The 13,872-nt window shown below is 32.7% G+C and overlaps 1 protein-coding gene across 1 annotated transcript in view; it reads left to right on the top strand.

Moving 5' to 3' along the window:
- Positions 1–13,872, top strand: part of LOC114339971 (uncharacterized) — a 1,137,809-nt gene that overhangs the window by 947,799 nt on the left and 176,138 nt on the right. Inside the window, exons 8-10 of the mRNA XM_050651968.1 lie at positions 10,402–10,602; positions 11,807–12,124; positions 12,327–12,507. Coding sequence (XP_050507925.1) covers positions 10,402–10,602; positions 11,807–12,124; positions 12,327–12,507 — 700 coding nt within the window. The remainder of the gene's footprint in view (positions 1–10,401; positions 10,603–11,806; positions 12,125–12,326; positions 12,508–13,872) is intronic.

Below are 13,872 nucleotides of genomic sequence, written 5' to 3' on the forward strand. Positions count from 1 at the left end.
TTAGCTTCTAAATAATATTTAACGTATATGAATTTGTCGCAGGTAAATATCTGAATAAATTCAATTTCTTTTGAATATTGAATGTAACAGTTTTTTAGTAGTGATTGGCATTTTGGGAAATGTTAAATATTTAGAAAATGCCAATAATTTCGAAAAAATTCAAAGCATAATTCAGCGAAAACGGGTTTTAATCTTAATTGTGGCCCTTCGCATTTCAATTATTCCGATTTAATTTCGCTTAAAATTCGTAAAAATTATTACCTGTACCCTGTACGTACAAGGGACATTTAACAACAACGTTTTAGAGGCAGTATCAAGAATAGAAATGAAACTAAATGTCAAACTTAAAAAACATCAATAATAAACACGGAGTTTTTGAAATTATACTTCTTTAGGAACAATTGGGAGTAAACTTTTATTATGCCACGCGCATGCGCACACAGACAGTATGGACTTAGTTGCTAAATCTTTCAAGTTATGTATGTATCTGTGAAAAGAATAAATTAGTAGTTTTAGTAAATATATTTATTATAATTTTTGTGTCTTTGGATTTTTCTTCCTCGGGAGTAAGATAATAAGTATTATTAAAACATTTTTAAATTTACACTTTACTTCGTCTATTTGTTACCGTGATTTGTCATTATGTCCGAGAAGTCATGTAAATAGAGCCTCGTGGCTCATAAATAGAGCATTTGACTACAGATCGAGAGGTCCCGCGTTCAAATCCGGAAAATACCCATTCTTTTTTTTTAATTTTTGGTATCGTTTTAATAAAAATTTTTGGAAAATGGTAAGTATTAAAATTAGTTTATTATTTAAATACAAAAAAATAAACTGTTTAAAGTATATTTTTATTTCGTTAAAATCATTTAATAAAAGTATAATTTCTTACGTGCGTACAAAGGACAAACCCATTCTTTTTTTTTATTTATATGCATCTTCTTTCGTTGAATGTTAATTTTTTTAAATTCATCATAGTCCATGTGGTGAGACCGCTCCCGTCTGAAAAAATTTCTGATTCGGTTCTTTGTGGATTCCTATTCAAAAAAGTTCCCTTTAAACAAATCTGAAGGGTGCGGGGCGGAATTTTTGGGCAGAAATACTTTAAACAATTTTTGTAAACAAATACAAAAGAGCACCTTTTTGGCCATGAAAAATTATTTTTATGTTTTTGGGTCATTATAGACAAGAAAGGTGTCTTGTGATTTTTCTCAAAAATTTATAGTTTTCGAGTTATAGGCGATTTAAAATTTGAAAAATGCGAAAATGCGCATGTTCAATGTTTAAAAACTTATATTTAGATTAGTATTTTTGAGGCTGCCAAGCACTTATATTGTAGTTTAAACATTAATTTTCAAGAACATCAAGAGTTATGTGGTCTAACCTTGATTTAGTCCGCCGTTTTTAATTGTTAATTATTATGCGTATCCATCCAATTTTTTTGCCGGTGCGGCGCGCTCTATTTCAAAAATCTTCTACTTTCCTCCTATAAACCTATTTTTTAGGTTTTTTGGGACATTATCAATACAACATTTTTCTTATATATTTTGAAAAAGTTAATAGTTCTAAAGTTCTAACCGATTTAAAATTCAAAAAATGGGAAAATACGCATTTTTGGATATTAAATCACTTATAACTTTAAAACTATTAACTTTTTAGAAAAATGACACAAGACCGATTTTATTTAGAATGTTCCAAAGAATCTAAAAATATATTATTGGTAGGAAAATGGAAGATTTTTAGAAATAGTGCGCGCACCAGCAAAAAAATCGGATGGACACGAATAATTAACAATGAAACAACAACGGTGTATATTGAAGTTAGACCCGATCGGTCTGCAGAATCTTGAAAATGAATGATTTAACTATAACTCAAGTTGGCAAGCTGAAAATACTAATTTAAATATGAGTTTTTAAGTCTTGAAAATGCGTACTTTCGCATTTTTCAGATTTTAAAACGCTCATAACAACTCAAAAACTATCAACTTTTGAGAAAAATCACAAGAAACATTTCTTGTTTGGAATGAGCCAAAAATCCTAAAAAAAATATTATTCGGGTCAAAAAGGAGATCTTTTGTATTTGTTTAAAAAAATTGTTTAAACAATTTCTGCTAAAAATTTCTCCCAGTACCTTCAGATTTGTTTAAAGGGGACATTTTTGAAGAGGAACCCACAAAGAAACCGAATCAGAAATTTTTTCAGACGGAAGCGATTTCATGACATGGACTATCAGGAACATTATACCGAATTTAACTAATAATAATATTAGATACAAACATATTTTAACTTACAAAATGTTATATTTTATTTTGTAAACCTAATTATATCGGACACCCACATGTTGTTCTGTTGATGCATGAAGTGGCACTGATTTCGGTCATTTTTTACGTGTGACATTAGGGCTATCTAATTTTATTATCCAACCACATGTTTTTAGTTTATTAGAATTTTAGAATATTGCAATAATTCATGTCACTTTACTTACAAGTATGTATATGTCTTGACTTTTTTTTGTTGTTGTGGTACTTGCGAGAAATGGTAATTTTTATAATTGTTTTCTATATCCAAGATCTTGACATCTGGTAAATTAAACGTGTGTCTTGTGGATTTGGAATGGTGTGCTACTACACACCATCCCAACTTTGCTTTTGTGCTCCGGTACTCTTTGTTTTAAGCACTTCGATGTTTGCCCTACGTACTGTCCGTCAGATTCGAGATATGAAAATTAGTAAATGAGATGACTCTAATTTAGAAGCGGTGTCTGATCTTTTAGCTTTAATTGTAAGGACGGATTTCGGTTATAAAGTAGCGTTTTAAATTTATTAAGCTTATTCTTGCTTGTTCAGTACAGCATTTTAATTCTTGTTGAGGATCCCATTCGTCATTCACCATCATTTACAAGTATTTGAATGTTTTCAATTGTTCGATTCGAGTATTATCTACTTGCAGTTGTCCTCTTAAAGAAGGCTTTTTTTTATTGCCATGCATTTAGTTTTTCCAGCATTTATCTTCAATCCATATGCGTTTGCTGCGGTATTTATTTTATTTAGCATCAACTGCATATCATGTTTCTTTATCTGAGATTATCGTGGTGTCGCCGGCGTAACGAATGTTATTTATCAGGTACCCGTTGATATTTAAACCACAGTCAGTGTCTTCCAGTGCATCTGGAAAAACATTCTCCACATAGAGGTTGAACAGCACGGGAGACAAAATACACCCCTGAGGCACCCCTCTTGAAATTTCAAATTCCTCTGTGTTCGTGGTTTTGTTCAGCCTCGTGCCGTTTGATTCCAATAGAGGTTATGGATAACCCTTATATCTTTCTCATCAAAATTAGCATTGTGCAGCATATAAACTCTCGGACCAGAGGCCCTCGAGTTTATAAGCTTGTCGCGCTTAGGGAATAAACATCTATTTAATGCCCTTGATACATAAAAACTATTACTGTGTATTAATTTAACATTTAAATACTTTTGTACCTTTAAATTCTAATACTTTCTGTTAACTTATTTTAAAAGTTACTGCATATTTATTACTGTTGTGCTGCGTACAAAAGTTAGGTTTACTATCCCATTTCTTTTTAGAATATAACTTTTTGACTCGCACAAAATTTATTTAGGTGAAATAACCGTGTCTACTAAAAACTTTTCGACTTGGAATATCCTTGATTAAGTTTAGCGAAATTTTTAAGGTGTCTAATTACAGTTTCCCATTCTTTCTTTAGTGTTATAGCCATGAAGTCTGGCATAAAAGGTAAACTTCAACCAACGGTTCTTCTCTAAAAGTTCCAGCGGAAAAGAGACCAAAACTATCGTATTTCATAAAGTTCCGTTCGTACTGAGAGAAGTCGGCATTTTCGTTTTTGATAAGATGGCTTAAAATTTCAGTGCGGCAAAATATGCAGAAACCATTAGAAGACATCTTGGAAGAATGATGTTTAATTGTAACTTTAAGATTCAATTAATTTTAATTTTAATTTTAATTTTAATTTTAATGAATATTAATACACAAGAATAGTATATAATTCAACGAGCATGTAATGATGGCTATTACTCACGATGATGAAGTTTGCGACACGAGCCGTAGGCGAGTATCGTAATTCATCAGAGTGAGTAATAGCCATTACATGCGAGTAAAATACTATACTTTTTCTACGACTTTTTTTATTTTAATTAGTAAAAAATTTAATTATCAACTACTCGAGATTTAAATTGTAATAGTTTACAGAAATACCTAAATGTTATTTACCCCTAGTACGTGGATGAATAATTGGTTCCCTGCTATTACTAAATTCTTATTTATTGTAAAAACACAACTAGAAATAGTCAATATAAGTTCTATTCGTTTTCGAAAAATTATAAGCTTACATTTGTACCTGCTGTCGGTGAATCTAATAAATAGGAAATGGCTGTTGTCGGTGGACGTATTTCATAATATATAGTTATAATATATGTTTACATTTAACTATATATAATATAATAATATATAATCAACTATTATTATTGGGAAATAAGCCACAATTTTACCAAAAAAATGATTTTATTAACGTTTCGAAGCCCAAATCGTGTTTCGTTGTCAAAATACAAAATACTACTGATTTGGGCTTCGAAACGTTAATAAAATCATTTTTTTGGTAAAATTGTGGCTTATTTCCCATTAATAAGAGTTAATTATAAAAATTTCACATGGAAATAGCTTCAGGATAATAATAATATATAACTATACATAATATGTTATAACATATTTAACACAATATAACTTGAAAAACAAACACAATATTAGTTATAAATTCCAATTAACATAAACAAAATGCGCTAATGTCACTGTCACTAAATTAAATGATAAACGTCAAAATTTTTAGTAAACAAGATATAAACGTACAAAATATACTGACATTGTTACAGTTAAAATTCTTTTAAACATTTTTCGAAGTTAATTATTGGTATAAATTACAATAATTATTGTATTAAATAAACAAGTTTTAGTAATTTAATTAATATTAAAAGTGGCATGCGTCACTTGAATCTAACTTCAGCCCGTGATTAATGACCCGTGAGTATTTTCAGCCCGTGAGTAATGAACTAGTACTCACGGGTACAGTAATGGGTGCTATTATCTGTGAAAAAATAGCGAATAATGAGCATGTTATTAAACGGTCGTAGAAAAATATATTATTATTAAGAAGAGAATAAGTAATATTATTTATTAACCTAAATCTGGACTATACAATTTAAACAGGAAGATGTGTATCAAAATTCCATATATCAGCTGTATCAAACTTTTATACGTTGCCATTCCCGTCCCTCCATCCATCCATTCCTTCTGCCATGGGCAGAAGCCCACGTGAAAATCTACTTTAATTTTGTATCTCTAGTTTATACAACATCCATACGATATCTATGATGTCATCTACATTGTTGCTACGTACAACTTTAACCATTACTCAGTTTTCTTGCGGTCTAAACTCTTTCTAGCCTTTTCCTTTATAACGATGTGTATATTATATGAGAAAGGTCCAGTAGAGGTTCCATATTTTCTGTTAGTATGTCCCTTGGATACTTAACATTTTGGAATCTTTCCAGTTAGCATTTGATATACACACACCCAAACTTATATGGAATCATCTGATATGTCTTACTATTTCGTGTGAATTTAAAAAGACGGACACACGAAGTCAAACAATATTTATTTTAAAGCCATTTAATAACAAGTACATAACAATTAAATAAAACAATAAAATATTTAACAAACAAATTGAAAGTAGTTGTTTTAAAGTCAATAACATACAAAATTTCAATGTAAAAAGAATAATGTTTAAATTAATTTTATTTATTTTTTTTTGTATTTTGTGACAGTCAGTGTTATCACCTCTAGTCTTTATGCAAGATTCAGTTTGCATGAGCACGCTCCTAGTCAAATTATCAACAATTTTTATTTTAAACATATCCCAAAAAATAGTCTACAGGATTGAGCTCGGGTGAGCAAGCAGGCCACTCCAAACAAGGGATACCTTCTGCTTTAATGATGTCTGAAGTCACTCTAATGGTATGTAGTGGCCCATTATCATGCAATAAAATAAAATATTCTTCTTTTGCACCTCTCCAGAGGTTGACTACAGGTTGTCAACATACCTGTGAGCAGTTAAAGTTCATTGGATGAAAATTAAAGGAGTTTTTTTTACGGATCACAATTCCTCTCCAGAACATTACACTTGCCCTGGTATATTTGTGGACAGATCTGACAGTTTTCATTCTTGCTTGTCTTCCTCGACCTCTATGTACACGATTTCGTGGGTCAACTAATTTTACACAAATCCTGACTTTTTTTGAAAATAGCACATTTTGTCAATTCCCAATGTTCCAGGTTTGATAGTGAAGACACCAATTTAGGCGATCAATCTTGTGCCGCCTGGATAACTCAGGAACCCATAACTGTCTCCTGCTGTATACTTCTTGGTACGAACAATTCTTTTTTTTTTTTCAACTGAAACAGTTACACCTGTAGTTTCAAAAAGCTGCCTTTGGAGCTGCAGGTGAAAAATGATTGGGTGTCTTCCAGCTGATTGGACAATTAAACGATCGTGGAGAGCCGCTATTACTTTTGGTGACTTTCTCTTGCTTTATTTTTGAGCTTTCTTAATTCCTGTTACCTATCGTAGGTTTTGGACAGAACGCCCTGTATTACGCCTAGCTCTACAGCTATGTCCCTCTGAGACCAATACTTTCTTCACAAGACCAATAATCTTCCTCTTTGTAAGGTTTATAACCCCACATGAGTCATATTTTCGTTTTTGGACGCAAAAGTTATTTCCTTTATTTTCGTAAAATTTGCAACTCAAGCAAATAACCTATACCGTACCGAGCTGTACTATTCGATTGTCTTATAATATATTTGTTTGCTTTCAATAAGAACTTTATTTTTCGCAACAATAACAAGTTTTTTCAAAAGAAATAAATATTACTTTGAAATACATGGTGAAAGCATATAAGTTCGAGTATGTGTATATATTAGATATATGTTGACCGCGTTTTGTTGTCTACATTAATTCATATTTATTATTCTTGGATTTCATTTATTTTTCTTTCCATTGGACTTTGACGTGCTTAAATGCCATCTATTATGTTCATTTAATAGAGCTTCAAATTCTCGTACGTGCACGCTACATGTCTATTTTGCAAACATATTCATATTCAGTTATGTTTATTGCAATATTCATTTGGTCCCATATCTTCACTTATTTTGTTCCCTTCATCTCCATATCATCCAGCACCTTTACCAGAAATCAATTTCTGCTGCTCTTATATTTTCTCTGCTCCTCTTCCTTGCCACCCACATGTCTGCCCCTTACATGTTTCTCACTATTGCATTGAAAATTGTATGGATGTTTCTTTTTTCAATGGTTGGTGCTATAGTTTTATTCTAGGTGATTGGGTGTAATTTTTTATAAAGCTTGTGCTTATCCCTATCTTGTTCCTAATTGCATCTCTTGTATCGACGTTGTATGTGACTTTTCGACGTCATTCTCACTTATTATTATGTATTCGAAAACTTATTAATGGGTAAATCTTCATTGCATGGCTAAGAAGACAAAAATTGGCAGAAGAATGCAGCAGAGAGATACCTTGCCGCCAAAGCTATTTATATCAGTCACTTAAACGATTAGACTGGGACTCAAATAGTATTAGCATCGATGAAAATATATTAAATCATCTCCGATATGCCGATGACACTGTTCGTATAACAAACGAAACAACGTAAACGTATTAAGACAAGCTAGAGATTTGCTACAACAACTAAAGTAATCAATACAAAAAGTACATTTAAAGGTAAACTATTGAAAAACAAAAATTAAGACCAATATCGTCCCCATGAGTTAATAGAAATCGAGAAATCGCCCATAGAACTTGTGGAGAGGTATGTATATTTTGATCATGAAAAAAGGTTAACTCAAGGACACCAAACATGCGAGCTTCTCAGAAGAATAAGTTTAGGTTCGGCTACCTTCGGAAAAATGAGAGACGTGTTAATAATAAATTTTCCAATTCATTTAAATAGGAAAGATTTAAACCCGTGCCTTCTACCAGTCCTTACATATGGAGCAGAAATCGTAACTCTCTCAAAAATATTAGCGGAAAAATTGAGAAGGACACAACGAAAAATAGAGAATTGAATGCTTAGAATAAGCTGAAGTTCGTAGACGAACCGGAGTGAAAGATATTATCGAACGTATTACAAGCGATAAATGGAGATAGGCCGAACATGTTGCAAGAATGAACGACGATTGGTGGACAAAACAATTGCTTTTGTGGACAGCAGACACCACGAGCAGACAAGCCAAGCCGGGGAAGACCCCCAACGTGATGGACAGACGAGCTCAAAAGAATTATGTCCAATTGGATAGCACAGGCGCAGAAGAGAGGAAGATGGAAATATCTAGAGGACGCCTATGTTCAACAATGGAAAAACTAGGGCTGAGTGATGATGACGATGAAGATGGCTAAATTATGGAATACATTTATTTGATAGAGAATGGGATATTTTGGGGAGAAATTCATCCATCGACATCCATCTGAGCGTATTGACGAGTGAGTAGGGATCGTGTGATAGCTCATTTAAAAGTTATTCCATTTTCTATTCACTAGTATAAACATTACCATAATTGTTTATACAGGGTGACAAACAATTTTATTCCATTTAAAAAAATTCCTTGAAAAAGAAAAATTTATGTAATTTATTTAACTCAAAATACATTTTACTGCTGTCAAAAAACAGAAAAAAAATATTTATATGACAAATATACATTGTTTTTCGCTTAAATGAAATGTTTAAACTGCCATCCACGGATTTTGAATTAAATAATTTACATACATTCTTCTTTTTGTGTGAATTAATATAATTTATAAACTACATTTTGGCCACCCTGAATAAATTATTATAGTAATGTTTATATTACTGAAAAGAGAATTGGAAATAACCTTTCAAATGAACTAAAAAACGACCCCTATTCTCATTTAAAAATATTATCGATTACGTCATAACGCCCAGATGGATGACGTCACTAGTACTAGTATGATATAAATACATGCCAAAAAATTATAATCTAAAAATAATAAAAATCGACATGTTTCGGGATTTCTCTCCAAAACCTTCCATTCTTGAAAAAATGAATTTATACCATAATATTGCCTCTCACTATATACAGTGAGCACGTAAAAGCTGGAATAAATTTATTTCCTCGAAAATGGACAATTTTGGAAAAAAATCCCGAAACAGGTCAATTTTTATTTTTAAATTACGACTTTTTGGCATATATATCATGCTCGTGATGTCACCATCTGGGCGTGATGACGTCATCGATGATTTTTTTAAAAGAGAATACGGATCGTGTGATAGCTCATTTGAAAGCTAATTCAATTCTCTATTCAGTAATATAAGAATTAACATAATGATTTATAAGGGGTGTCCAGAAAATTTTTTTAATTAACTTTATTGACATAAAAAGAAGAATGTATGTAATAATTTAATTCAAAATTCATTTACTGCTCTCAAAAAACAGAAAAAAATGTTTAATTGAAAAATAATCATTGCTTTTCGCTAAACAAAAAACAATATTTATTTGACAAATAAATATTTTTTCCCGTTTTCTGATAACAGTAAAATGTAGTTTGAATTAAATAAACTGGGTCTAGGACGTTTCATCGCCGCCGTTTCGATGCCGCCAGTTCGATGCCGATGCCGGCCAATTCATCGCCAGTCAATTAATTGCTATCTGATATATTTTCGAATTGTCGACAGTTACAATTATTAGTTATTTTTAGTATTAATTAGGAATTCTAGGAAATGCGAGATATGACGGCGATGAAATGAACTGGCGATGAACCGGCGGCATCGAAACGGCCGGCGATGAACCGGCGGCATCGAAACGTCCCATTCCGAAATAAACTGCACACATTCTTCTTTTTATGTCAATACATTTAATAAAAAAAATATTTTTGACACCCTGTATAAATAATTATGCTAATATTTATATTACTGTATAGATAATTAAATTGCCTTTCAAACGAGCTGTCACACTACACCTATTCTCAGTTATAAATATCATTGTTGACGTCATCCTTTACGTGCTCACTGTATATATTTTACTTAACAAACATACCTTTTCGTCAGTGGTTCGTTTTAGGAGAATAATCCAGAATTATTCTGTGATCATTTAGTAATAAGTAGTTTTTCATATTTTATTTCCACTATAGAGTATATTTTGCCTTAATACGATTCTCTTTGTTTACAAGTTTTAATTGGATTACAGTCCACAAAACAAAACTTTTACCTTACGCTCGTACTATATTAATATTTTATGTATTCCAGTGGCTTTTCCTGATTAGTTGTTTTTCTGTTTCAGCGCATCTCGTTCAGAGCTCACAGGGCCCTGTATTTATTAATCCAGAAAATGCAAACGCCGGCGTGGCACCAAGCCAGACGACATCAGGCAACCAGGGAAATTACATCACTCAAACTGTCTATGGCTTCCTGGATTTTACCACGACAATTGGTAACACTGTCATGGTTTTCTCGCCGCAGAGCGCTGCTGCCGCCCCGTCAGGTAATTATCGCCGGAAATAGAGGGAAATAGAGAGAAATAAAACATGTTATTTGATTTTGTTAGTGACTAAATTGGCTTGGGATTAGTTGACGGTTCCCTGTTTTGTTGCATTAGTTCATTAGGCGTCATTATAAGTAATTGCTTCGGGAGATTTTGATGAGATGTAACTTTAAACTACACATATCAAAGCAATATCTAAAATATACTGGGAAGGTTTAGTCAGAGAAAAAGTGGCACCCACCACATCTAAAAAATTTTATATTATTTTATACAGGGTGTTTGATAAAGAATGGGCCATAGCTTAACCTTAGATTCCTGAGGTTAAGATAGGTCGATTTAAGCTAACTTACCTTAGTACAAAAGTTGATAATAACGAAAAACATACAAAGTTAAACTTTTATTTTATTTATCTTTGAATATTTCCTGACAGGCATATGGCAACAACACTAAATTTGGTAAGTTGTGCTGGTATTGTACAATCTACTAAATTATGTTAAACAAACGTTTCTGGCTACTACCAGAGGCGTACGACGGGGGAACGTGAATGGTTGATCTTTCCCAAATTCTACGCCACACTACAATACTTTCTATGTAAGAAACAAACTCTTCATTCGTAACTATAAAGCCATTAGTTTTCGAGGTATTTGAAGCTAAAAACGAAGGAGCATAATACATTAATCAAAATAAGTGTGCCTTTTCATTTTAAACTTCAAATATTTCGAAAACTAATGACTTGATCGTTAAGAATTAAGAGTATATTATTTGCATAGAAAGTATTGGAGAATCTAAAAATTATGCTAAAATAGCAGTTTCATCAGTGGTGTAGAATTTGGGAACGGTTAACCATTCACTTTCCCCTGTCCCAAAAATCCCTGCTTGGGCTCCCCTACCATAAATATTGGCAATATCATTTTAAAAGTTCTTCTATGAACTTTATATTATATTCCTGAATTATTAACATGAATGAATCAGATAAAATTAAAATGTTAGAAGCAATTTTTTGACAAAGCAACAAAAAAAAATATTTAATTCTTTAATTTTTTGTTTTTTGAAAACGATTTCAACAGTGGAAGTGAAAACGTCAAATAAATTAATTTCAAACTAAAATTGTGACTTCATTCCCAAATAAAATTGTAAATTACCTAAGATGCCACAAATAAATATCTTCAAAAATTATGTAAATGTGTATCTTTTTTTTTTTCAGAAGTGAAATCGTCTTCGAATGAAATATCATCCAATAACATCATAGAAACCAAACCAATTACCTCAAAAAATGAAGTCAAAATCAAGCCCACCAAGACTCAATCATCTGGAGACAAAAAATCTTCGCAGAAGGTTGTCTCAGTAGTGCAAGTCAAATCTGATCCACCAAAACCGGCATTAACGGCAAAACCAGCACCGACAGTAAAACCATCTTCTGCCAAAAAAGAAGTTAAACCTTCAGCTGTAACGAAGGCTACCGAGAAACCAAAATCCACTATTAAGCAAGCTCCTGTTGTTTTTAGCAGTAAAGTCGAGGAAAGTATCAATTTTTACTAATTTAATTTAATTTTTAAAACTAATGTCATACTTATGTTTCTCTTAACAAATCAGCTGAATTCAAATGAACTGAGTCCTGTTATATTATATTTCTTTTTTTTTATTTGACTAAATTTTTATAGCCATAAAGTTATAAGACGCAAGCAAAAATGAGTAAAACAAAATTCGGAAATTTTCACCACCAGATACTGAGATAGACGAAGAGATGTCAATTATCTTTTACAATTTTACAATATTTATGTATGGAATGAGCAAAGACCTCAAACAGGTAGAAAAACAATTATTAGGGTTTCTTAAGCTAGAAGCCACCAGGCAAAAGCCATCTCTCCATCTGCTGAGTCATTTGGATCATAATCAGGCGTCTTCGTAACATGATTAATATTCTTAGTTCATGTAACTCTTTTAATTTTTTCCCCTTCTTTACGTTTCTATCCGCTTACTATTCTATGCTCTTCTTCATCTCTTATTTCGTGTAAATTTGGCGTATCGGTTAAAATTTTTGAGGTAGTCTTTTTGCGTTTTGTAGGCTTTGATTTCGACTGAACAGTTTTTGGTAACGGAATAATCATTGCTAGTATAATTATAGAATCTTGTTTTACGGTGCAGTTTTTAGTTGTTCTCTGTTGATCAATTGTTAACTCTGTTGTCTTTAATTAAGGATGAGTGGTCTAAGTTTGTCACTTCTGTGTGTCACTTCAGACCAGTGCGACCCTATGTCCACTGTGCCCCGGTCTCCCCTACTATTTTCGGTCATACGAAGAAGGTCGCGAAAAGGAGCCAAGCGTAAAAAATCAGTTGCAGACGCATTTAAGCTTAATAAGTAGACAACACCGTTTCTTGGATTCGAGCACCCCGACGTAATCCTCGAGCACCCCCTTTACACTGACTGTGTTGCCATTTGGTGTGCTCTATCCGCACATGGTATACTGGGCCTGTATTTCATTGAAGCAGATGATGGAATTTTCAATCTTTACTCTGAAAGAATATTTATCGAAGCTTTTCACGAAACTGCAAAAGGTAGTCTACTAAACGGGTACCGGCTAAATAACATCAGGTATTCAGATGACACCATAGTATTTGCGGACAACCTAGAAGACCTACAAGTGCTCATGAACAAAATCACTTATTACAGTCAACAATATGGACTCAATATAAACGTAAAGAAGACAACGCTTATGATCGTCAGCAAGAAAAAGATAACAGAGGGTCAACTCTATATCAACCAAACCCCTGTAAAAAAAGTGAGGAACTACAACTAATTCGGCACCATAATAAATTAAGAATGGACCAACAACCAAGAGATAAGAGCACGCATCGAGAAAGCTAGATCAATCTTCAACCGTATGGGTGCTTTTTCCAAGAGCCACAACCTTTCTCTTGGTATAAGAGTAAGAATGCTGAGGTACTACGTCTTCTCTCTCCTTTTTTATGGTGTTGAATCATGGACCTTGAACGAAGATATGTGCCGAAAATTGGAAGCATTTGAGATGTGGCTATATCGGAGAATTCTTAAAATCTCATGGACTGATCGGGTCACACATGAGGAGGTCCTTAGAAGAGTGGCGAAGAACCGAGAAGTACTAACCACCATCAAATCTCGAAAGTTGGAATACTCTGGACACATTATGCCAAATTAATCCAGATATGCCCTCCTACAAGGCATCCTGCAAGGAAAAATATTTGGAAAGCGAGGTCCAGGAAGAAGAAGAACATCCTGGTTAAAGAACCTCA

This window comes from Diabrotica virgifera, chromosome 5 (assembly GCF_917563875.1).
Source record: "Diabrotica virgifera virgifera chromosome 5, PGI_DIABVI_V3a".
Taxonomy (NCBI): domain Eukaryota; kingdom Metazoa; phylum Arthropoda; class Insecta; order Coleoptera; family Chrysomelidae; genus Diabrotica; species Diabrotica virgifera.